The 25,250-nt window shown below is 44.6% G+C and overlaps 1 protein-coding gene across 3 annotated transcripts in view; it reads left to right on the top strand.

Moving 5' to 3' along the window:
- LEF1 (lymphoid enhancer binding factor 1) overlaps positions 1-21,077 on the top strand; it is a 309,404-nt gene extending 288,327 nt beyond the window's left edge. For 2 of the 3 annotated variants that reach the window (XM_069630866.1, XM_069630867.1), the window contains one exon: positions 19,918-21,077. Coding sequence is in view for 1 of the 3 variants with exons in the window: in XM_069630868.1 (XP_069486969.1) it covers positions 19,918-19,997 (80 nt within the window). In the remaining 2 variants the exon portion in view is untranslated. The remainder of the gene's footprint in view (positions 1-19,917) is intronic. The other variant, XM_069630868.1, reaches the window with a different exon arrangement.
- Positions 21,078-25,250: the final 4,173 nt, after the last annotated feature.

The following is a 25,250-nucleotide window of genomic DNA, read 5'->3' as shown; positions in this document are numbered from 1 at the left end:
TTTCTTACCTCCCTGTTTGTTAGCTGTGGGATGGATAGCTTTGTGTTAGTTTGACATTATTTAATAGTTATTATATGAGGCACACTGGCTAGTATGGTCTGTTTGCATATGTATGTAATAAAAGCGCGTAATTTCATAAAGTCAAACCCTTGTCCACAGTGGTGTTCTGACAGCAAGCACAACTCTGTCTTTTGTTGTTGGATTCCACACCCAATTCTCTGAGGCATGGTTGAACTGACTGTAACATGGTTTCTGGTAGTAAAGAGCCAGCGGTAAACTCACACAGCCTAGGTATTACACAAGACAGCCTTAGTATGCTCACTCTGCTTCCCCTTTACAGAATCATTAGCTCTGGCTCTTTAGTAGTGCAGCCAGCAAAGAGGCAAAATATTGATGCATGTGGACATTTGGTGATTTGCGTAGAGAGACAGCATTTTAGCTCATTAAAAACAATGCTGATTCTGGGCGAATGCCTCTGTGCCACCTCAATATGAGACCTGGGGAGCGCAGGGATGCCATGCACCTCCACTAGTAAAAGCAGTGTGGGCAGAGCAAATGGGCCTTTTGCCTCCTCTGAAAGATAAACCGGACCCCCTTGCTTGGCTCGGACTCGCATCTACCCATGAATGCTCAGACTCAACCACCTCTAGATCAGGCAAATACCTAAACAGTGCTTTAGCAAATAGCAAACTCTCCATAAATTATGACACAAATTACTGAAAGCTACTAATTAGCCATTTTTAATTCTTCAGTGAAATGCCCCTGATACAAATGGCCAATCGCTACTTTAACTGTAAGGTTCTTTCAACTGTGGTTCTTCTTGACTTTAATTCTTTCCTCAGAAACTATATTCACACCCGGGGAAGGGTGCTCAGCTAACCAGGTGGCTGGAAAAGCGGGCAGTAACACACTGTGTACCACCCATTTTTTCCAGCCACCTGAGGCCCTTCCCTGTATGATGCCATCTTGTTTTTGGGGAGGCAATAGGGAACCTCTCCCTGTTGCCTCCCAACCTCTCTCTGACACCCAAAGACATCCTGCACCCTTTACCACTCAGCTCCCTCCCTCCCAACTTACCTGGTGGAGAGGAGCTTAGTGTTCTGGTCCCATCGCTCCTCCTGCCATTGACCCTTTCCTATGGTGAAGATCATCTTGTTTTATTTTTTTTTGAAGGAAATTGGGGAATTCGAAATATGCGCAGAGATCCTCTCCTATAAATAAATTAATAAATAAAACTATTAGCACCCGAGGCAAACCCTGGGGTGTGAATAGCTATCACCCCTTTGTCAGGGGCATACATGGCTAGTAACGTCCCACAGCCCTCACCGGCTCGGGATATTTGCATGTTTAAAGAATCCATGAAAATTAATCCGGTTTTCTTAACAGCTTTTAGAAAAAAGAAATTAGAAACGTGATTGAGACATTCCTGCGACATACCTGGACTAAAACCAACAACACAGCCACCCTTGACCTAGATTCTCTGTGCTGAATTATTTCCTGATGAGCACATACAAGCTGCATTATACAAGAGTGGGAAGGGTCTAGAGGGCTCTATCCAGCTAGCCCTTAACAGGAGTAAACAAGCAAACCATTGTTATTCTTGATTATCCAGAAAACAATAACCCCTGGACTAAATTTCAATAAAAGCCTTTTCATGATAACCCATAAAAAGTTCCTGAGTAATTGCAGGAGTGGAAAACATGAGGTGTGTTAGCTCAACGCAGTCATTTGAGCATAGACACAGGTGTGTGACCCCTAATGGAGATTAAGGAGGAGCAAATATATTTACAAATAATTTGGGGATTGGAAACAAAGAGGACTCTAGCATTAAGATCATCTACAAAGAAAATATTTCAAGTAATACTGAATAAATTCTATTAGTTTGCAAAATGAACATGTCGTTTGAATCCAACTTTCAAACAAGATTGGAATTTCCCAAATAAACATCCACAAGTCCAGTGTAGATTTTCAAACAATATTGTTTAATAGCATTAACAATAATGCCATCATGAACAGGTGTTTTGTGCAACCTGATGCACTTTCTCAAGACTTCAACACGTTTCGCAGAACCAATCTGCAAATAAATCAAAAAGACTCTACATCAGCAAATATTATATTTTAAGATGCGCAAAACAATCTAACGGCAAACACCTAACATGCTAAAAAAAATATCAATCTGATATTTGTAATGTATTTGTAAAAAAAACTTTTCCCAAAGCACTGAACTGTGAGAGGCAGAACAGAAATAGGTAAACAATTAAAAAAATAGGATAATAATTACATTTGAGAAGATAATAGATGAATCTTAAGAGATGAGCGGAAGAAGAGTGAATGTAGAGAGGCAGAACGTTCCAGTATTTGGGCGCAAGGTGGGAAAAGGAGTGGAAGTGAGATTGCGCACAAAGAGGTTTAGGAATAGATAAAAGGAAAAGAGATTGAGAACTCAAGGAATGGGTAGGAACATGGGATGAGATTAAAGAAGAAAGATAAGGTGGTGGAAGACCATGGGTAGCTCTGTAAATAATGCATAGAATAGTGACAGAGTAGGCAAGTTTCAAAAGAAAGTCGTGAGATTGACTGAAGGGAAGAAGAAATGGAAGAGTGGCCAGAGAGACGAAGGAGGGTACAAATAGAGGTGTTGGAAATGTAGCAGAGGGGGGCAAGTGTAGAGGCAGGGCAAGGATGCTAAGCAGGAGGGCAGAACCATAATTAAGACCAGAGAAAAGCAGGTTGGAAATAAGAAGTTTGGTGGCATTGAAGGTAAAAAGGGACACATTTTCTGAATATTGTACAGAGAAAGACGACATCTGCAAACAATGTTAGAGATGTGGGGGGGAGAATGAAAAAGAAGAATCGAAAATAACACCAAGATTAGGAGCATGGGGGGGAATATAGACTCAAGGGATGAGGAAAAGAGCTGGGAGGAGGGGGAACAGGAAGGAGAAGTGGATGGAAACTATAGAATTCCAGGTTTGAAAGAATTATGGTGTAGGAAAGAAGAGTGCATCCAAGATTAGATGGAGAGCAGACAGGCAGTGATCTTCACCTGGATAGAGTGAGTAGCAGGAAAAGGATAGAAACATCTGGGAATCATCAGCATAACAGTGTGAAAAGGAAACTGAAGGACTTAGTAAGGTCAGCTAAAGAGGAGGTATAGAAAGAGAAAAGAAGAGGATCAAGAAAATATCCTGGAGGAACACTCTGTTGTAGCGGAAAGTGGGTGGAAATCTTGTTAGCCCACAAGAGAATGAACAATTGGAGAGATAAAAATGGAACCATGCAAGAACAGAGCCAGAGAGGCCAAGAGAGAAAAGAGAGGTAAGGAGAAGCTGATGATCGACAGTATTAAAGCAGCCGAGAGGGCCGGAAGAAGGTTTCTTAGCATAATGAGCAGAAAGCAGAGCTTTAGACACCGAATGAAGGGCTGTTTGTGGAGTGGAGCGGATAAAACCCAGACTGAGAGGGTGGGAGAAGAGAATTGAGATTGAGATAGGCAGAGAGCTGCATATATACCATGCGTTCGAGAATTTTAAAGGGATTAGAAAGAAGTGAAAGGGGTTGAAAATTTGCTGGACTATAAGGGTCAAGGGAAATGTTTTAAGAACGGATAAAACGACTGCATGCTTAAAAGAAGATGGAAAGCATGAAGAAGAGAGAGAAAGATTAAGAATAGTAGTCAGAAAAGAGAGAAAAGAAAGATGGATGCGGACAATGAAGTGGGCAGTATCTGAATCAGAAAGGAGGGAGAAGGAGTGTAGAGAAGAAGTAACTGGGGAAAGGCGAAGCAGGGAGCCATGAGTAGGAGGAGACACAGATTGTCTAGAAGAATGTAAAAGGCAGACGTCTTCTGTAAAGAAGTTCGCAAAATCTACTGCGGCTAGAGGGAATTGAAGGAAGGGATCAGGATTGGGGGAGAAGGATGCAGTTAAAAATCTGCAATAAACAGCGAGGATGAGGAGAAAGAGAAAGAATAACTTTGTATTAATACGTTTTTTGGCAGCTAGCAAGGAAGAGTCGTAAGCAGAGTATAGGGCAGAGAGTGGGTGAAGATCGGTGATAGAGTGAGTCTTTCAAACCACCGAATTGAGATACTGAGAGATAAAAGATATAAAACGAACTACACTTTCCACTATTGCTATGTTTATTGCCTAGCTTTCAATGGCACCAAGATGATGCAAACATAGAAAAAATACTTCATATGTGTGGATGTGACAGCATCTTTTGGGTAGCTAGTCCATTTAATGCTATTTTGTTAACAAAGGATATTGGAACCTTTCAGGTTGGTATTCTTTTCAAAGAGTGTATAACTGCTAATGAAGTTTTTGTTTAACAAATTTACTATTCGCCATTTTTTATGACTGCTAAAGTAATACTTCAATACACATAAAAATAAAAATAGGATGAATAGAAAAAAGCTCTTGGTCGTGGAGAGACGGTATCCTCATGACGCATTTTTCTTCAGCCAATAAATTGTGCACAGCAAATATTAATCTTACTGAAGAACTGGTATTCTACATGTTAATTGTTATATATTCATCTAATTGTTTCGCGATTTGTTAGATTTTCTCTTTTAACATCTTGGGATGGGTTCATAGCTTGGTCTGCTTCTAAAGGCTCTGAAAAATACATTTTTCTTCCCCCTGTATTTCTGTGGCCAGTGCAACATCTGAAAAGTTCTTCTAAAAATGAGGGCATCAGCATTTTCTTTTCAATTAGACCTCTCGGGCCTTTGAAAAGTATAGCATATCAAAGAGAGACACGAAGTGATGTTTTTAGACATATCTCGTTTTTTCCCTCTTTATTACCATCACCTTGATGCTATTGAAAGCCAGGCAAAGTGATAATGGCACGTTTGTTTGTTTTATATTAGATTGGTACTTTTTAGCATGTTTGGCGATTGCTTTGTGATTGTTTTTAAACATCTTGGAACATAATACTTAGTGATGTGGAGCTTTTTTGGTTTCATTTGCAGAATTCTGGCACGAGAGACATGTTGAAGTATTGAATGGTTTACAGAAAACATGTTTTTATGACGGCTTGGGTGTTAATGATGTTTAAGTGCACCATTTGGAAATCTAATCTGGAACTGTCGGTGTTTATCTGAAAAACGATCTAAAAATTACAATCTTGATGAAAAAATATTTTTGGCAGGTGGATCCAAAAGACACATTAATTTTGTCCATTAACATCCCATCTATCCTATCGTCCGCTGTCAGCACGGAGTATGATGTCCGCGACATCCCAACTCAAAATCTTGCTAAGGCTTACACTGCAAGAGTTAAACTGGATAAGAAGGCATTGCCTGCAACCCAGGTTGCAAATTCAATATTCTATTTTTCTTAGCCACAGAGATGCCAAGGGCATGATCCTCAGTACTAAGGCCCCAGGTTTCATAATGATTTAGGGGGTCATTACGACCCTGGCATTAAGGGTTTAACGGCGCCGTAAAAGGTGTTGGCGCCGTTAAACCCTTAACGCCTGATTACGAGGTCCCTTTGCGGCTCCTGACCTTAACGGCTGGTCTGGACCAGCCGCTAAAGTAGGGACCCGCAAAGGGACTTCCGAGGTAATTACAGTACCGCAATTTGCGGTACCGTAATTACCGCTTCCCCCAGTCCCATTGAGCCCTATGGGGCAAAAATGGGAATGGGGAAGGGCCAATGGTAAATGGGGAATTACCGCCCCGCCAACCTCGGAATGGAGCGGTAGTTCCCCATTTACCATTGGCAGACTGGTTACAATACTGGCAGCAACCATGGTGCTAATAGCGCCATTGGTTACTGCCGGTGTTGTAATGAGGGCCTTAGAATCTGAAGATTTTGAAACATATTTTTCCACAATCTTATAGGGAAATAAAAACGTCTGACTAACAAGCATGGTTTATTTTTTGTGAGGCCTACGGAGAATCAAGTCAAGCCCTGCATCTTACAATGAAGGCAGTTTTGATTTCTCTTCTGGGTAGCAAAGCTCTGGCACCTAATCATGTTCCTGTACAATTTTGCAGCACAACAAATGGTTCCTTTCTGTCTAGATTGCGTAATTTACGCCTTTAAAAATGCAAATTTGTTTCTTTGTGCAATCCTTCCTTGTGCTGCTGGATGGGACGAACGCGCTCAGCAAAATGCAAATGAAGGTAACATCTTGGTGATACTGGATGTGTTTGTTCCCTCTTTTTTGTTTTCCAGGGGGTTGATCTGATATAGGGACAATATGTATGCGCAAAGAACAGATCAGAACAACTACCCCTTTCGCAACCCGCTTAATTTGAGGCAAACATGTATGGCACTATCTCTATCATCAGCAACTTGAAATAGAATGCATAGGTTCACCAATTGTTTCACATATAATACATTTTATTAATCAAAAAACAACATAAAAACAATTAAGAACGTTTGTGTGCCTTTAAATTCTGCACACTTTCATTTTAAATGGGTACTATTGACTTCATATAAGCACTTTGTGCAATCAGTGAGATTAGTACACAACACGTCTGTTATCAATACACACTTTATTACACAACACTTTTTTGACATGAACTTTCTTGTTTTTGTGGGTCACGATATTTTTTCTGTTCTTTGTTTTTTTCAAACCAAAACCTTTAATAGGATCTTTGTTTATCGTGGTTGTCTAAATTCAACCCTCAGGATATGTCTATATATGTTCATATGTTTCGGCCTAGCATTTTTGTTTGATATGTTGGCCATCTTCTGGACAAATGGTATTTCTTTTGTAGTGGAGAGGAAATCACATAGACTCTAAGGTTCTCATCTCACATGTACTAAAAACTAAAATAAAATAATCAAATTAAAACCATGTAGATGGTGAAACTGTGCCTGATTTATAAAAATATCAGTATTGCGTAAACCAACCTGTTGTCTCAAGAATGGTCGGATTGGAACTTCATTATTTGAAATAGAATGGGACTTTCTTATTCTTCCCGGATTAGATTCGTTTTCTCTTATTCCTATTCACAGGGATTAGTGTGTGTGCCCTACAATCAAGCACAAAAGCCATTGGTGTCTTAGTTTTCTTATTACCCCACATATTCTTATATTTTTCATATAGAAGAACTGTGTCAGGTGTTCTTAGTAACCTGTTTATTTAGCGTTGTCTGTTAATTTTCACATTTACATTTTCGCTGAATGGATCTCTTTTCTCTTCCTCTTGTCAGTTTTCTGTAGAGGTGTTTTCCAATTACAAGCTAAGGCAAAAGGAAAAACAGAAGAGAAATATGCGTTATGCCCTTTCTCTGGGCCGCCTGCTATTTTAATCTCTTGGTTTTATATCAACAGTATTGTCTCATCGTTTGTCTAGAGGGGCGAACCACTGCCATCTATCTATAGCATGTTAGTAGTAGGGCACTTACGAGCACATATATGAAATATCCATGTTCATTACGTTAGATCTACTTTCTTTCTCGTGTTTTTGCGTTTCTCTCGCAGCGAGTGTCCGACTCATTCAGGATAGGCTATCAGTTGGCCCTTGCGTTGGCCCAGCTTTTAAATGATCTAGCATTGTTGTCACGTGATCAATTGGGCCGCGGTCACGTGATGTTATGACCGAAACCGCTCGTCTGATCGAATTTTTCTTTTCATTTGGTCGTTGGAGCGGCCATCTTGGAAATTGTCTTTAGGTTGATACTATATATTAGATTGCCATCTTGGAACATGACCGTTCCCATAAAGATAAAAGTAAAACTAAAGAAAAGACTTTGCAACAATATGATATGCAAAATGAAGTCTTATGCCATAAATAAAAATGACATTTATATTATGCAGTGGGTATATTTGAAAGTGAAATATATTCTCTCAGATGATCAATAAAATACCTGAGTTATTTCTCCTTCTAAAAATGCTGACCTCTGCTTATTGACTAAATGAGGAAAAGGGGCCATTGGCCTAGCTGCTGATCTCATCATAGCAAACCAGTTATGAATGTTCACCACCATATTATTAAGTAGGGTAAACACAATCTGTCCTCTGCTGATCCTAAAATAGCAGTGTATTTGGTGCCAGGAAGGTCTTCGGCCTTTCAATATCCCAAATGTGTTGGACCTCTTCGTGCACGGGCACTTTCGTTTTGTTGTGTTCTAACTGTTTGAAATCAAAGAATGCAGAGACCACATTTTCCAGCGTTGGGTGGCTCTTTACCTGTTAAACAAGGTGAAGCAAGTGCATTTTGGAGGGTCATAATGGCACTGATTAAGTTATTGCATTCCTAATCAAGCGTCCCGCTTGGAATACCAGAAACTTTCTGAAACAATTATACTGTTACATCGCTTATGACCTTCTCGTGTTTGCGATGAACACTGAGACTTGGGTTCTGGCCATCAGACAGGAGCGGCAAAAACACCTGGCATCAAACCTAGTCTAGCTGACAGTCATATCAGATGGCCTCTCCATAATTCTAATTGATGTTGAGGCTTCTTCCTAGTGCATCCTAGACATTTTTCAAACATATATCAGCATTGTCCAGGTTATAAAATTGTCCTGGAGAAATCAAGTGCTGTGGAGGTCAATTTCCATTCCTCGGTGTAAAAACCACATGTTTTACGCATGGCGTCATGCTTGTTTTTGCACTCTGGGGAATTTTCGAGTTATTTTATGTTATTTGATATTTGTATAGAGCCTATTGTTATGGCCTTAAAGCACTGTGGGTGGAAGGCCCTTGGGAAGACCATATAGTCTGTGCAAACATGAACATAAAAGAGCCTTGCATTGCACGCTAATAGTAATTATAAGTAAGGCAACCTTTCAATTACTTGCAGATATAACTTGTTTGAAGACATTATAAAAGCCATGCAGAACAATGTGTTCACCCGCAGAGAGGACTGCTATGCCAAGTACTGTGTGACAGCAGCTGGACCAGATTATTGATGGGACCCAGCTGTATTCTATGGTTTGCAGTATGTCAATCAACCCCAAGTGCAAGTGTCTACAGTTCAGGGCTCTGTTATACTTTTTCATGCAGAGCACATGCACACTGAATGACACACGCAAAGATACATTCAACACATGTTCACTTATCTGTACCATTAATGAAATGCAGTAGAAATGTTCTATATTGGATACAAACAGAGTTGCAGTGTTGAATGTAGTGAGAAAGCCACCTTTTGTAATGGCAATAATACATTGACAACTATATTTAAAATATAGCCGGAGATACCCCCGCCGGCTGAGTCTATAGGTAGTGTAAAAGGCTGAAGTGTGTCCTAAGAATAAGACAAGGAGAGAGAGAGGGAAGAGCAAGGGATCGGAGAAATAAATCCAATATTGTGAGGCAATTTCAAGAAGCTACTCTGAGACCTACGTTGCCATATAATCCCGCAGTAAAACTTAAATAGAATCCACAAAGGGAGATATCATTGAAATTTCAAAAGTGAAATTAGTTTGTAAGCTTGTCCCAGAGGATGAAAGAATGATTCACATTATTGCCATGCAGGCCAGCAGTACCTCAGAGGTAAAGTCCACCAACAACAGGAAATAGCATTACAAATATGAAATGCGTATGTGGTTAGTAAATTTAGTAAAGTAGCAACACAAAATACAAATGTCCGAAGCATGTCCCAAAGATATGTTATGTTATCTTATATTTGTATAGCAGCTTCTGCCATATGTAATGTTGAAGCGCTGTGGGACGCATGGTGCTTCAACATTCCGAGGTTGGCGGTAAGTTATGGTCCTTACTTGCATGGCGCAAATAGCGTGTCCGTGCAGTCATTAGGCCGCTAATAGAGGGCTATTACGACTTCGCGTGCACGAGCTTTGCACCATGCCGGTAAGGGCATTACCGTCATGCCGTTAAAGGCACGAAAAATGCCCTTAGCGGCATCATGCATAGCGCAGATAGCACTACTGGCATGAACCAATGCGGCATTAGCGGTGCCTGTTATTAGCGGTCACCGCTAGTAGCGGTGACCGCTAATAACAGTCACCGTAAATAAGCGGAACCGGAAGTAGCGTCATCACACAGGAACGGGAAGGAGCACGGCAGCCATCTTTAAAAACACAATCCATTTCCATTCTCAGCACACAGGACCTGTGGGACTCTGCTGTTTGTCAGAAAACCTTCTCCAAACACACCACAAGGCCCTTAAGAAGGGAGCTGCCCGCCAGCGCATGGAGCGCTTCAACGAGGATGAGTTGGAGATGCTAGCCGGGACACTGCAGGAGCATGCTGGGATTGTGTTTGCCAACAGCTTAAAGAGGGAGGCCAGCTTAAAAAAAGGAGATCTGGGCACTTGTGGCACAGAAAGTTAGTGCAGTTGGAAACACCCCACGCACCACAAAAGACTGCCGTAAGCGCTGGGAGGACTTGAGACTCAGAGTAAGGAACATACTCTCCGTCAACAGGAGACAGGCAATGGCAACAGGAGGAGGTCCCAGCTCACCCATCAAGCTGACCCCATGGGAGGACATCTGCGCCAACATGATTGGAATGGAGGGGATAGAAGGTGTCGGCGAGATGGAGTGTGCCGCCACAACATCGGCCGATGGAGGTGAGTGTCCTAAGAAAACACTGTAATGCAGAGTCTGATGAAAGTCAACCAATATGTCAGTCCAAAGTGGCAAGCCATGGCCCAACACACACACACTCCCAGCAAAGTAGGCGGACGCATCACAGACACATGCAGATGCCTGCAGCAAGGCAATGCCGTACCTGACACATACCACACAAAGATATAAATGCCATAAGTCACACAGCATGCAGGCCCCAACAGATATGCATGTCAGATAGCATAGGTCTTGGCCAACATGAGTGACCTCGACGTATGCCTGCATAACCCACCCATGTATCAAACAACGTGATCATCCAAACTCAAATGCCTATTACCCTCAATTGTGTGGATGATCAATTGTCCAAATGTATGTATAATGCCTATCAACACATCGCTCATGCCGTCCCTCTCTTCGACCCTCACAGGCTCTGACCACGACAGCGATGGCCAGGATGCAACCCCCGCGAAGACCACACCCCGGAAGAGGTCCCGGGATGACGCCAACCGCCGTGCACCACCAGGCAAGACACCCCAGGTTGCCAGTACACCCGGGGGTGTACTGGCAACCCCCAAATCTCATCCCTTGAGACAGACCATGCCACCACCCCGGAGCAGTCTGGGCGGGAGCAAATTGAAGGGCACTTTAGCCCGATAGTGGCGAGTGTTGAGGCTGAGCAGGCTGAGCAGGACACCCAGGAACCATCCACCTCCAAAGGTGCACCCGCAGGGCCGGAGCGTGCAGAGCAGCTGACTGCCCTTGTGCGGCAGTTCGTTGAGGACAACACACAGGCTAGGCAGGAGTGGCGGGAGAACATCGCCTCTCCAGGCAGGACCATCTCTGAGAACACCACCTCCAAGGGCAAAATATTTGCCGAGAACACTAGCCGCCTCTGCGAGGAGGTCTCCCTCCTGTGCCAGGTACTAGGCCGCATAGCCTATGCCATGGAGGCAGGGCGTCTGGCAACCCAATTCGAGCAGGCAGCCTCACCGTCATCTTCTAGCTCGACCCAGACGAGCCCGCTCCACAGGTCATCACGCACCCTGCGCCGGCGAGACATGCCGCCACCTGGTCCAAGGAGTGCGAATTAATAGTCTGGGCAGCCTGATGTAGGCATTAGAGACTTGATGGGACATGTTTGGGGGAGTTGTGGGGGGAGGGGAAGGGGGATGAGGGTGTGTGGGCGAGTTGTGGGGGGATGGTGGGTGAGGTTGTGTGGGGTGAGGGGGGGTGTGGGGGAGGAGGGGTAGGGGGGTGATGGTGGTGGAGGGTTATTGCATCGTTTTCTTTGTTAAATTTAATACAAATACACTGTTGTGTCAAAAGCAAGACCAGAGTGGACATTCATCATTGTGCATGTGTCATTTATTCATATACACTGCATAGTGTGCATGTACCCACACACCCAGTGGCCTCTGTCAGAATATCATGTCACCCTCTGCAGCCATGTCTGTCAGTAATATTGTGCAATCACTGACTGACGCACAACACGTTCCCCCTGAGCATCGGCACCGCAATGATGTGCAGCTACTTCTTCTTCATCCACTTCATCATCACCAGGTGGTAGCAGTTCAATGTCAGGGGTCAGGGGCACGTTGCGTCGGATACACATGTTGTGCAGCATAACACATACCATGATGGTCTTGGCCACCTTCCCATGCCTGTAGAAGAGTGCCCCACCTGACGGGCTAAGGCAGCAAAACCATGCCTACAACAGGCCAAAGGTCTGGGCAATGACCACACGGGTAAGGGTGTGGGATCGATTGTAGTCCTCCTCATGCCTGTTCTGTGGGTTTCGGACAGGGGTGATGAGCCACGGCATCAAGGGATAGCCACTGTCACCTGCATGGGGGGCATGAAAAGCTATATGTCGGTCGATTGATGATGGACAGCTGTACTAGTCACACATGTCGGCAGATTATCGTTGGTCACATGCACATGTCCCTGGTTGTATGCATGCCATTTTCATGCCCTCAATGTGTCCTGTACCATGGAATAATGTTGTGGGTTGCATCTTCAAGATGATACACGGTGAGCTCTGCCGTCTTGTAGCTCATGCATTGTGTACGCATACAGCTGTATTTGTGTAAATTTAGTGATGTGTTGTGTTCTGTAGGATTTTCTGATGGGGAGCGTTGGCAGTAGGCTCTGCAATGTTAGGCATTGTGCGCCTTCCATCTGCCCTGTTTGAAGTAGTATTCCTTGCAATTGCGGTAAACCACCTCCATGGCATGGAGGCCACCTTTTGTTTGAGGAATCTCCTGGGGTGTCCGTTGTAGGGATATGTATTCCGTTGTGTGCTTGAGGAGGGCAGCCAGCAGTTGCTTCAGGATGCGAGTGACTAAGGGTGGTGATATGCCATGCATGTATCCCACTGTGTACTGGTTGGTGGCTGTGGAAAGGAAGTGGAGCACCAACACTACCTTCAGTAGAGGGGGGATGGCGGTGCATATTTCAATGAGGCTGACAATCATGTATCATGTCCACGATGGTGTTGATGGTGTCACGGTCCAGACGGTACAGGGTGTGGATGTGCTCCGGGGTTGGGTTGGAGGGACTGGCTCTGATGTTTGGGATTGGGGGCTGCATGCGTGGTTACGCTGGCTCCACTGGTGGGGCATGCTGGGCCTGTCTCACCCTCCTTCTCCTACTGCGTCTCCTCTATGGTGCCTGCTGTTGGTGTTGGTGTTGTTGCTGGTGTTGCAATTCATGCATGTCCTCCTGCTGAAGTGTTGATGCTACTATTGGATTGATCTTGGTGTCGAAAGGGGTGTGGTGTGTGGCTGTGCTGCTTTTGGTCAGGCCCAGACTCCATTGCCTCTACCTGTGCTGATGGTGTGCACCTGTGGCAGTTTGGAACACTGCACATGACATTTTACGTTTGGTCAGAGATGCCGGTATTTATGGCATGCCTGAAACCACTTTTAACGCCTTCATGATGCCGGTATTTGCACGTCCGCTTCACTTGTGATCTCCTCCAGTTTACGGCATGCTGCTATTGCCAGTATGATGGCCCGCGTGCCCGCGCCAATGACGCTATTAGAGGCACCGTTATTTACGGTGCCACTAATAGTGCCTTGGCTGGTCGGAATAGCCGGAGCGCTAAGCGATGCCGGTAATCCTTTACTGGTATTGTTTATCCCTTACCTCCAACCTCGGAATGACCCCCACAGACATGGGGCATCATTACAGTTTTGCCGATATCCCGCCGGTAATATCCGGCAGGATACCAGCAAAACTGTCTTACCATTTGCACCACCTGATATCCAGGTATTACCGGGATATTAAAGGCTGCGGAGATGCCGGTAAGTTTCCATTCCATAAGACTCCATGGGATATGATTGCTGGAATTACCGGCACCGGTAGTACCAGTGGTGGTGATTCCTGCATTTATTTACCATTAGGGGCTTGAACCTCCGGCCGGTCTGGCCAGCTGGCAGTTCACTGTCCCCACCAGTAAACTTGTGTTTCCCCGGTCCACAAAAAAGTATGGTACCATAATTATCAGCATTTTTACAGGCATTTTTTCCAGACCGGGGAACTCCTAATGAGCCCCATGGTCTGAAAAGCTGAGAGGGAGGAGCAAGGCATGCAGACGATGTTTTAAGTTAGGCACTGCTTCTTTCGGAAGCGTGCTGGGGGAATGGAAAAACATGTAAGTACCTGTCACCTCCAACTCCATCGCTTGCCAGAAACAAATGCATTTACACCAGTATATTATTTTCATGAGGATGTAATGCTTTACGCTGGGAGGATTTACACATGTTTCAAATATGAAGTGCAAATAATGCACGTAATCTCGGGGTCCACGCAGATTAATTTTGCATTTCTTGCAATTTTAGTGCAAACACTGAAGATTGTACAGAGCGAACCACAGTGCACATAAGTGCACACATTGGTGGTCCCCTCCATCAATATGCACAGTTTAGAAAATGATGCCCTCTGAATTCTAGGACCAAGAAAAGTTTGATATCTCAATGGCACTAGTTTAAATATCCAGGTTGTGCTATTTTGGAATTAGGAAACCTATGATATCTGATAATTATGTCTCATGAATCGGATCACTTTAATTGGCAAGATAAAGACGTCATTTAGAATTGGTGGGTTTTCGACTGAGGAAACTGCATGTGGTAAATACCACATGCCATATTTTCAGACACCCACCTAATTATGGGGATATCACCTGATTGGTGGTAACGGATGCAGAGTTCCTGAAATACGACATACAGTATTTCTCGAAATCCACATGCATTATTAGTCTATTTTTTAAATCTAAATCGCCCTCATTTTAAACTGAGAGCGCATGTGTTGATCCACGAAAAAGGCCATTCAATGGTGGTGATAAATAAATTGCGGGCATTAGAGATCCGCCCCCTTTCGTCCCCTTTGCATTCACCTAATCAGCATCCTTTCACTGCAGCAAAGAAAACAACTTAAAGGTTTGCGGAGTATTTACATTGTTCACCTCCGCCTCTTGTGTGGAAATATAAATTGGAGCAGTTTTTTGGAGTTTGAAATGCATAATCAAATGATGTTTACTGCATGTGGTATGTTTATGAATACTGCGTGCGGTAAATAACCCACACCTCATAATCAGGCAGAGCTGTAAAGCAGGCAGCATTTGGAAATACCACCTGTTTTAACATTGCCAACTAACTCTTCCATGGTGTGAGGTGGCCAGACTGCAATGATCACATGGCAGTGAAACCCTCCTACAGTTTACCACCGTCATATATGAAGCTCAAAGCAGAGTGAAGGAGTGCTGCAGCTCTCTTTCTATATGTATTCAAGGGCTACGAGGTATGGTGGCTAAGAGTTATTTAATCATGTTAATGTGCCTTGAATTTTGTGGGGTTAATATTTACTTTGATGTGTAGATCTTTCCTCTCCTTCCCCCAGAAGCTCATGGTATCCCAAGCTCTGGTTCTCTCTAGGTTGGACTATTGTAACAGCTTCTTTCTAAATCTACCTGGCTCTACTCTCCACCCTCTACAACTAATCCAGAACAGGACCTGCGAGACTTGTCCTTGGCCTCAAGCCCTGGGACCGTATCTCTCCAGCTCTGAAATCTCTCCATTGGCTCCCGGTGGATGCAAGGATTAAATTCAAAACCCTCTGCACTGTCCACAAGCTTTCTGGGGCCTGGGTCCAAAATACCTTCAGCTATCCCTCCGATAAATACCTCACCTCTCGAGCTCTTCGCTCCTCTGCCTCCAACTCCCTCATGGGCTGTTGTTTTTCAAAGAAACGAGCTGGGAGTAGATCTCTGTCTTCAGCTTGGGCCTCCCTCTGGAACAGCTCCCTGCCACTCTAAAACTTGATGAGAACCATCTCTGGTTCCAGAAGCACCTCAAGACCTTCCTCTTTTCTTCTGCCTTCGCCCCCCTTCTCCCCTGCTGATCTGTTCTCTCTTGGCACCGTTCACCCACCACCCTCTGTCCTCCGGGCCCAGGTACCTGCTCACCCTGCCACCCTCTCGCACTGCCTCCGGGCCACCCCTTGCACTGGGGTCTGTATCTGTACCCATACAGCCCCCCCTTTTTCTTCCTGCACTTATCAGACCTACCCTGTCTGCTGCCTTAAACCTAGCACTTGCAAATTGCTGGCTGCACTACTACGGTTTGTTGCCTTGATTATATATTTATTTATTATTATTTATCTGTTTCTCCTCTGCTTCGCACTTTCCACGTCTCCCCCCTTACATGCACTTTTCCCCTCCGCTATGCACTTGCGCGTTCTCAATGTCACTGGGCCTAGTAAGATCGCTGTTTTGTTCTCCCCTGTTCCCCTCCCCTCCCTTGCCTTGTCGCACTCTGAAACACTTGTGTACGAGCACGATAGATATAAAATATCAATATCAATAGATGTTGTGTTGCTACCGATGGGAGTGGCACGCTTAAAGAAAGGCATACAAGGTTTGTAGATGATTTATTAATTTTGGTTATTTTTCTATTATAGTGTGTTACAGTTATAAATAACATTTCACACTAATCACCTAATTATATATTATAAATCATAAGACATAACATTTCAATTTCATCATAAATTACAGTTCTATCAAAACATAAAATTGCAATTTCATCCTAAATTACATTTCTATTAAAACTTACAAAAATATCACAAATGTAGCCTCATTGTTTTCATTTCAAAACACATCACATTCATATACCCTCACTCAATAATATACCAGACTCCAAGCACACACATTGGGCCTCATTTCAAGTTTGCCTGTACAGTAACAATGGTGCCAGTAAATTACCGGCACCGTTGTTAACGGACCGGCAAACTACGAGTTCTACTCGCAGGTGCCTTTTCGCCCGCCAGGTCTGACCTGGCGGGCAGACCGGCACCCACGACCAGAGCATGTCAGATGCACCGGCACCATTTACGAATGGTGCTGGTGCATCTAGCCTACACATTCCCATTGAGCCCTATGCGGCTCAATGGGAATGGGGAAGAATATTTTCGGGTGCCTGTGAATGGGCAATTATCGGGCCCGCCGGGGTTGTAATATCCCAGTAATTGCCCATTCCTGGGCGCTGTAAAAAGGTGCACGTTCGGCAGTTTTACCGGCAAGGCTACCGCCGACCTTGTAATGAGGACAATTGATTTAAAATGTTGCTGGTACCAGTGAATACATTACTGTGATCAGCTAATCTTCACACATATATACACCAAATTCATGAGTGCTTTAAAAGCATTACCCTCACAGCTACAATATAATCTCCAATTTATCTGACAATTCTTGCATTTCCCCAAGATGTAATATTATACTCATGCTAGTCCATAGTCTTGAAAGAGTCAGCATCAATGACAGGCTAAACAGCACGCCCACAACGCATCCTCCTGGATACATTCACACCTATCAACAAACCTAACCAGATACAGTTCATATCAATTATAGATGTATTAATGACACCCATAAAATATGGGGACAAGTGTGCAGATGGATTATAATGAAACCTGATCCGTTCCTATCTTTACTAACGTTTGCTAATGGTGATCTTACCTCCGCTAAAGTGGACTATGAAGACATGGCCTCTGAAGACCTCATGAGTGAGACCAACCTTATTAAAGAAACTGTGATAAAAGCAATGCAACGCCTCTATCAGTTATATGATTTCAGATTTCTATGAGCAAGACATTATCGGCTGAAGGTAACACAAAGAAAGTAATTTAGGAAAAATTGGGAGGTATCAATGTTGGAATGTCCTCAACCAGAGTTATGGGGCTTTGTCCAGAATTTCTGAAAGTTATGTGGAAATAGATTGAGCCGTTTGAGCAAATTCACACACAGCACAGCGCCACCTAGTAGCCATCGTTGGAAGTTTACCTCCAGTTCAGAGCCAAATAGACCATGCATTGTGTGCATGCAAATTAGCTGAAATGTGAAGCCTTTGCTCTAAGAAAATGTCTTTGTCTATAGGACAGTACTATTTTAAATATAGCATTTTTCAACCCAAGGTAGACAGTTCTCGAGGCTGCAGAAAACTCCAAGTCGGTTTCACCCTGATTAGGCATCATCAGTGCAGGATAGTCTAGCAGCCTTATAATTGGGGCATTTGGGCATGTTTAGCAAACTGGGAAGTTGGTAAATATATTTTCTTTTAAAACTTGTTTTTATTTATTTCAAATGGGTGCTGTTTAAGGGAGAAGCCCGCCTTATGGTCACATTTCGCAATATGGATATTGTTACAACAGACAGTGAGGAGAGGTGTCGGTCACAGTTTTAAAAAAAAGTGAATAATCGTCTATGGAAGAGTGTGGGAGAAGCTACATATGGGTGGGTGAAAGTGTTGGATTCAAGATGTGGAGGATAGGAAAGAAGAGTAATAATGCAAGGGTCACCCATTTACGGTTTAAGAGAAGAGAAAAGGGGAATGAGGGAGAAAGGTGCAAGAGGGGATAGATGAGGGTGTGAGGGAGGATGAGTGTAGTGAAATTGGAAAGAAATGAGTGTCTGAAGCGTTATGAATAACTAGGAAAACAAGTGAAAATCAGAACGGTTCCTCGTTTATAATTATTGTACTTATTAATGAATATTTTGTTAATCAATTTCTTTCGATGGAATTTATTTTCAATTTAACATAATCAATGTCCATTTACATATTTGTCAACATTGCCGAGAAACAATTGTCTAGAACACCTAAGTGGGGTGGACCAGTATGAATTAAGTGGATGGCCTTTCAGGATGTCACAGATCCTTCAACCATAACGCCAGCATAGTTTTTCATTTCAAACCATGGATATCTAAATTGACCAGCATGCACTGTATACATGAGTGATTGAAGACCAGCTATATCTCCCTGTGCACCCATTAAGCAGGTTGTTGTGATCTTGGTGGTAGAATCGCAGGAAGAAGCTGGATCGGTCCTGTGACCCCTCGGTCAGGCTTTTCCTTGCTTTCTAATACATATCCCGAAAAAGGAGGGACCGATGAGTGATTGAGTGCAGGAGTGTAACTAAGGGCCTAGAAACACTGGATCTGCCCGGGTTTCTGTGCCCTTCGCCATGCACATGCCATGAATGAGTGGTGCACTCTAATGCATGTACATGCATCGATCGGCAATCAGTAACGGCAGGGCTCATTGTTGGGATGTTAGCCGCCTGTTTGTTTTGATGGATTGAGCCTGTTTTCTGAGATTCCCAGCACAGGAAAACAAGGCACAAACCATCAGACCCACCTGATTCTGGGCGAATCAGAGTAGCAACACCTTGTGGAATGGCGCGTGCCTGCACAAATGTAGGGACCATGCACACAGTGTCGTGTTCCGCCATGCAGGCTGAAGCATTGTTGGATGAGGCACCAGTGTGTGTGGACAGCAGCTTAATCCAGGGAGGTCAGTTCAGTTTACCCTTGGAAAGGTCTGCATTCAGCAGAATAGCCGTGAGGCTGCCTGACAGAATTATCACATTTGTATTTTACATGAAGGGCACTTTCTACCTTGTTATCAACTTCCTGGTGTTATTTTTTTTTTTAAAAAGGGTAATCATATACATTTTATTTGTTCTAATAAGGAGTATATTTGGATTCGCTTATGTTTTCTTAATGTGAGAAATTAGCAGAACTGAGAGATAACACAGCAACGTGGCTCCTTTCAAGGACAGACGACGTGTCAGTCATTTCGAAATTCCAATGTGGTCCTCATGTGCCAGTCTAGTTTAACACATTGTTATTGCCATGCTTCAGAATTATGTTAAAACTGGCAAATGTGTTGTCTGTGTGATCTGACCATGCATCAAAAATAACTTGGAAAATTGTTTCTTAACTAAAATCTGGGATTGCTTTAAAGTCTCGCTCAATCAGGGTCAGGACGTTTGATAGAGAATGAGGATCACCTGGTGTTGGAGAAACATGCTGAGCATTTTCTTTAACCATATCTGTTTTTCTCTCTCCCCCCTCCCTCCCACCCCCCTCCAGGAGGAAAGAGAAATGCTTTCTCGGCATGCAATGCGAAAGCGGCAGCATCAGGAGCCCTTCTGGAGATGGAAGCCTGCTAACACCATGGGCCTCTCCCATGTGCCCGCGGAGTCTGTGACTTCCTTGCAGCCCCACTGATGTCACTGCCAGAGACGCTGAAACTTAAAGACAATCACTGCCAACATCCCCATTCATTGCCAACAAATGCTGATGTTGGATGCCAGAGCACGTGACGTCCTCTTCCTCAGCCTCCAACTTCATCTCCAACTTTCTGCGCGACACGCCAAGTGTCACCAACTTGCCGATATTGTACCAATAGCAGGACAATTGTCTGCGTCCCTCTGCCCCCCGCGTGGTGCAAACCAGACCATGACACAGACCACAGTGAGCGCCGTGGAGCCCAGCGGGGGCGTTGCTTCTCTTCGCCAACTTATTTAATGACATTACAAAAGGATCCATTTTTGGTTTCATCTTTACGTGGAATGCTTTTTGTATTTTTTTACTTCTTTCCGTTGGTGTATACTTTACCGGAGATGAGCTTTTGGAAAAGCTTTAAAGAATTGCTGTTAATTTTTAATGAAAAACATGGAAGTCTTTGGGTCAGAGAAATTCCTGCAGCAGCACTGTGGATTGCTTCAAGTGCTGCCCCTTTCTAGGGGGGGTGGCGCGTCAGTCATTTCCAAGTTCACCCCTGAAAGCCCAATAAATGTAGCGGAGAAAACGGAACTTTGCGTTATATTGATCCGGCTGCCTTCAAAATATTTTATTCAGCCATTTTGACGATACCCGCTGCAATGCCGTTGACGAAGATGCTCTACCTTCGACCCTTTATCCCCCATTACACACTCCGCATTTTTGTCACCCCAACCCACACCTTGTAAAAAGCCCAGCACTTGAATTCATGGTTATATTGTAATTTGTCCTGTATTTTGTCTGTTTTTTTTTGTTAGACTGTTAGTGGGATTTTTTTTATGCCAGTTGTTGAGAAATGATTTTTGATGTTACCCCTCTTTTTTTAAATATAAAAAACAATAGTGAGGCGCAGGTTTGGCCAAACATACTGTTGACTGAAAATCCTTATTTTGTCATTCCAGTTTGAGTTATTGTGCTGATACAATTTTTGTTTTTACAAAGCTTTGTAATAAAAAGTATAAACTGTTTGCGACTTGGTTATGAACATAGTGTGGGATTGAACCCTGGAGGGCAAGAGGAGAAGAGGAGCATGCCGCAGAGAGGCAGTATGATCGGGACTAGCAATGGCTGCATGTTTGGCTTGAAAATGGCGGGCATGACCTCTGGTAGTTTGATGAAAACACAATGCAGAGATTGCATCAGTGAGAGCATACTGCCCAAGTGCTTGGGGGCGATCACAGTACCTGTTCGTGGCCATCTTGTCTTGTTCGCAAATAGACTGGATGGGGACTGTGGCCTGCTGCTCGAGTAGTAGGTAGGTGGTGATCGCAGGGTCTTCCCGCAAACCCCACCATTGAATAACCTGACCCTAATATCAACGTCAATCTGTTCAATAGGACCATTAAATAGCTGCTGCTTGGTGCTTTAGCTAAACTTGTTCACTGAGTAAATTATGCATTGTGAACCTAGTGGGTGGGTAACAACACTCTACACACACACCTGCCTGACGCAGCTTTCTGGGGCGGTTACTGTACGGCAGGGAGCAGGAGAACATGGGCCTGTATTTTGGGGGAATTCAGTCACCCCCATCTTGCTCCTGGGATGATTGCTGCTGTGGCCAAGGCTGTCTCTGTTCAGGTGCCGTACAAAGACTAGATGACTGATGGCAGAGCGTACCTGCCAAACCTAATGGTGGTGTGGCCGGGAAGCAGGAACAAAAGGAATGAAGTGTGTGGATATATTTATGGCTATCTCCTTTTTTATCTACAAAGTGCTGACTGCAAACTGTATAGCCTCTTGGCACTTTTCAGTGGCAGAATATGGGGTTGCATGGCTGGAATGAAAGAAAACAGTGGACAGGCTGACAAGACAGCTTAATGGGTGGCCCATGCTGGACCAAAGGTTGCAGTGCTACCATGAGCAAACAGGCAAAGTGATGCGCAGCAGACGGTTAGTATGTTCTCCTGGTTGGAGGGTTACATCACCCCGGGAGGACTCAGATGGGGAACTGACTCAGCTGCTGCTAGAGGTGTTAGTTGAATGTCAAGAAGAGTAGTTTGAATTTGAGTTGGCGGGAACTAGGGGCAAACCTTTTTCAGCTCCATTTGAAAGAAGCATTTAATTACGAATCAGCTGATTTGGTTGTCGAGGCTCATGTTGGCGCCACACATCATTGCAAGTTTCCTTACTATTTTCTGAATGGGGACATTTTTACTGAAGCAGGTGGAAGCTGGGCAGATTGTGTCAATTATTTCTAGAAAGTTTTTTGCCCGGGCCCCGCCCCCTTCCTGTGTCGGAGGGAGCTGCTGTCGTCTAAAGTTGGCAGACGCATCGAGAGGAACGGCGCATCGCAGAGAATAAGGCAAGTGATGGGGGTTTGAGCTTGGTTATGGGCTGGGGAGGTGGGTGAATGGGTTCTGTACGATCAATTTGGAAAGACCGAAAAACCGAATTTAATCAGTCTTTCTAAATCGATCATAATTGCGGGCAGAAAAAAATAATCAGGTATTCAACTTAGTATCCCTGAAAGCCCTTCAGGGCCGCCACATGGACCAGGCACATTTCACAGCAATGTGGTCTAACAGTGGAGAGGGAACACAGCTTCTATGCTGCAGTGTCTTCTATTTCCATATTGAGAAAGACATGTCATCTGTAGCTGCATCCTCATCGAACTAAAATAGACTAATAGGATTGGATATTAAAGCAAGGGAAACAACACAGTGATGAGCACAAATGTAAGCAACCAAATAAACAGTCATATTTCCATTAAACAGCTACTTTCTTTCAAGAAAGAGCTGAATTATATTTGTTTCTGCAGCAACCCTGTAAGAATTTGGAAGGAGAAAGCAATTATTCTTAACAAGATACACAGAAATTCCCTGTAATCATCACAGTTGCCTCGACTATAGCATTGCAGGGATGCCATACATGAAACCTGTTAAATACCTAAAACAAACATGAATCTACATATATATATATATTTCTGAGGCTTGTGGAATCTGCTTAGATCACATGCTGTGCATAGGCCGACATCTAGTGGAAACTGTGGAGTATTACAGTTTGTTTTTCGAAACTCGAAAATGGGCGTCGACAGAGAGTGTAATACTATCCCTAGTGTGACGTCCACTGTACCCATGATCCCTCACGCATCTAGGACCCTCCGATTTTTTTTTTTTCCGCCATACTGGTCGGAAGCATTCCACGGAGTTCCCTGGCCTTAGCCATACATTTGCTAAAATATTGTTATATTTCCCCATTTCTCTACCCCAACGTCGAGTCACCGGCACGGAGAAAGAATCGACCGTCGAGAGCTGCACGATGGATTTGGGCCTCGGAAGGCCTTTGGCCTCGGCCCGGGCCTAAGAAGGCCTCTGGCCTCGGCCCTGCAAGTAGGGAGAGTGAGGGTGGACATATTCTACACTCTTTTGGTATATAGGTACATTCTTATATATTCCTACACTTATTAGCCCGCTGCCGCAAGGTGCGTATGGAGGGTACCCCTTTCCAATTTTGCCCCAAGTGCAACCGCAAGTACCCTTGGGTTGACAGACACGCCACGTGCAATCTCTGCTTACCGAGGGACCACCCGAGGCTAACTGCAGAGCGTGTAGTAGGTTCAAACCGAAAACACTCAAGGACTGTTCGATCAAGCGTTGGGCCCACCACGCCAGGCGTCAAGAGGTCATGGCAGCGGAGGGCGCCTTCAGCGATGGCAGCGACGCCATGCTTTCGGACAGCGAGGGCAACGTGGCGTCAATTGACAGCCAAGCGCAAGTCCCCGACCTCGGAAGGTCGTCCGGCAGGGCGGCTATGGGGAAGACCCGTGGCGACACAAGCACTACCCACAGCACTTCCACAAAACACATGAAGTCCAACCGAGACTCGACGCGCACGTCGAGTACTCGGAAAGCGGCACATAGAGAACGGTCCGAATCGGTGTCCTCTGGGCGTTCTCGATCTAGATCGCTGCATGACTCCAGGCAACCATCCACTGTTGCCAGAAGTGCCTCGCTCCCCAAGGTAACAGAGGTTCGATCGTCATAAGACGAAGCTGACCTCTATCCCCAGACCGCACTCCAGGAGTCGGCGTCAACAGGCCGCGCAACGGCTGTTCCCGAGTCCCAACCTCCACACTCGAGAGATAGGGACACTACCCCCGAACCTCGGCGCCAGGCGTTGAAAGGCTCCGAAGGGGCGAAAAAACAGGGTAAACACTCTTCCACCCACGGGGAAGGGGAAAAACACCAGAGGAAGCAGTCTCAGCCTCCTTCCACACCTCAAAAACATTCTACCCCACATAAACAGATGGACAAGTCTCGGTCTTCTGTTATCCCAAAAACCCCTGTTCAAACCAGTAGGTCTAGTCAAGATAAAATAGGGAAAGGCCTTCGAGAAAGAATCATTTCCAGTTCAAGCGAATGGTCTAGTGATGACATAGACAGAGTGATGTCAAGGATGTCATCATTGGCAGGTTTATACGCCCAAAACCCTGAACACTTTCTCTCTTTCACCCCCGACGGGTCAACTCCCTCAGGCTCTAAGGATCCTATACCCCCAAGTAAGAAGTCCCGGGTTGAAGCTCCTACTTCAGACCCGTTCAGTATACAGCCCTATTCTCAATATCAGGGAGATCCATCTCTTTGTGAGGATCAAGATTTGGGCATGTTGGAAGAACAAACTGGGACGGGCTACTATGGGGATGACGAGGACCAAGAGGAGGAGGAGGACAACCCAGAAACCTACAGGCTAGATTCCCCGGTAGATAAAGAACCCCTCGTTACCGACTCCCCTGTCGATAACCAGCCTCTCTTGAATGAAGTGCTGTCCAGAGTACGGCAGAGCACTTCCACATTGACACCCAGGGTGCTCAGGAAGAGAGGGACTTTGCCGAGGAGTTAGTGGGAGAAAGGAGACCTGTTGCCCAGGCCATCCCTATCCTCAAGTCAATAAAAAGAAGGATAGACCCTTCCCTTGTTAATCCCTATCTCACTAGGGCGGTAAACCCTAGAGTTGAGAAGCTTTTCAGGGCAGCCCAAACAGACCCACTGTACATAAGAGGGGATCTGAAACCGGACTCCCTGGTAGTTACAAACACCCGTAAGAAGGTGGGAACACCCTTGTCATCGTCGAAAGCTCCTCCCGACAAGGAGAGCAAGAAGATTTATGGCTTGGGCAGGAAAGTAGCCTCCACCTCCGCCTAC

The sequence above is a fragment of the Ambystoma mexicanum genome, chromosome 6q, assembly GCF_040938575.1.
Source record: "Ambystoma mexicanum isolate Mex_15411 chromosome 6q, UKY_AmexF1_1, whole genome shotgun sequence".
Taxonomy (NCBI): Eukaryota; Metazoa; Chordata; class Amphibia; order Caudata; family Ambystomatidae; genus Ambystoma; species Ambystoma mexicanum.
The sequence above is the reverse complement of the archived record's forward strand: the minus strand, read 5'-3'. Positions and strand labels throughout refer to the sequence as shown.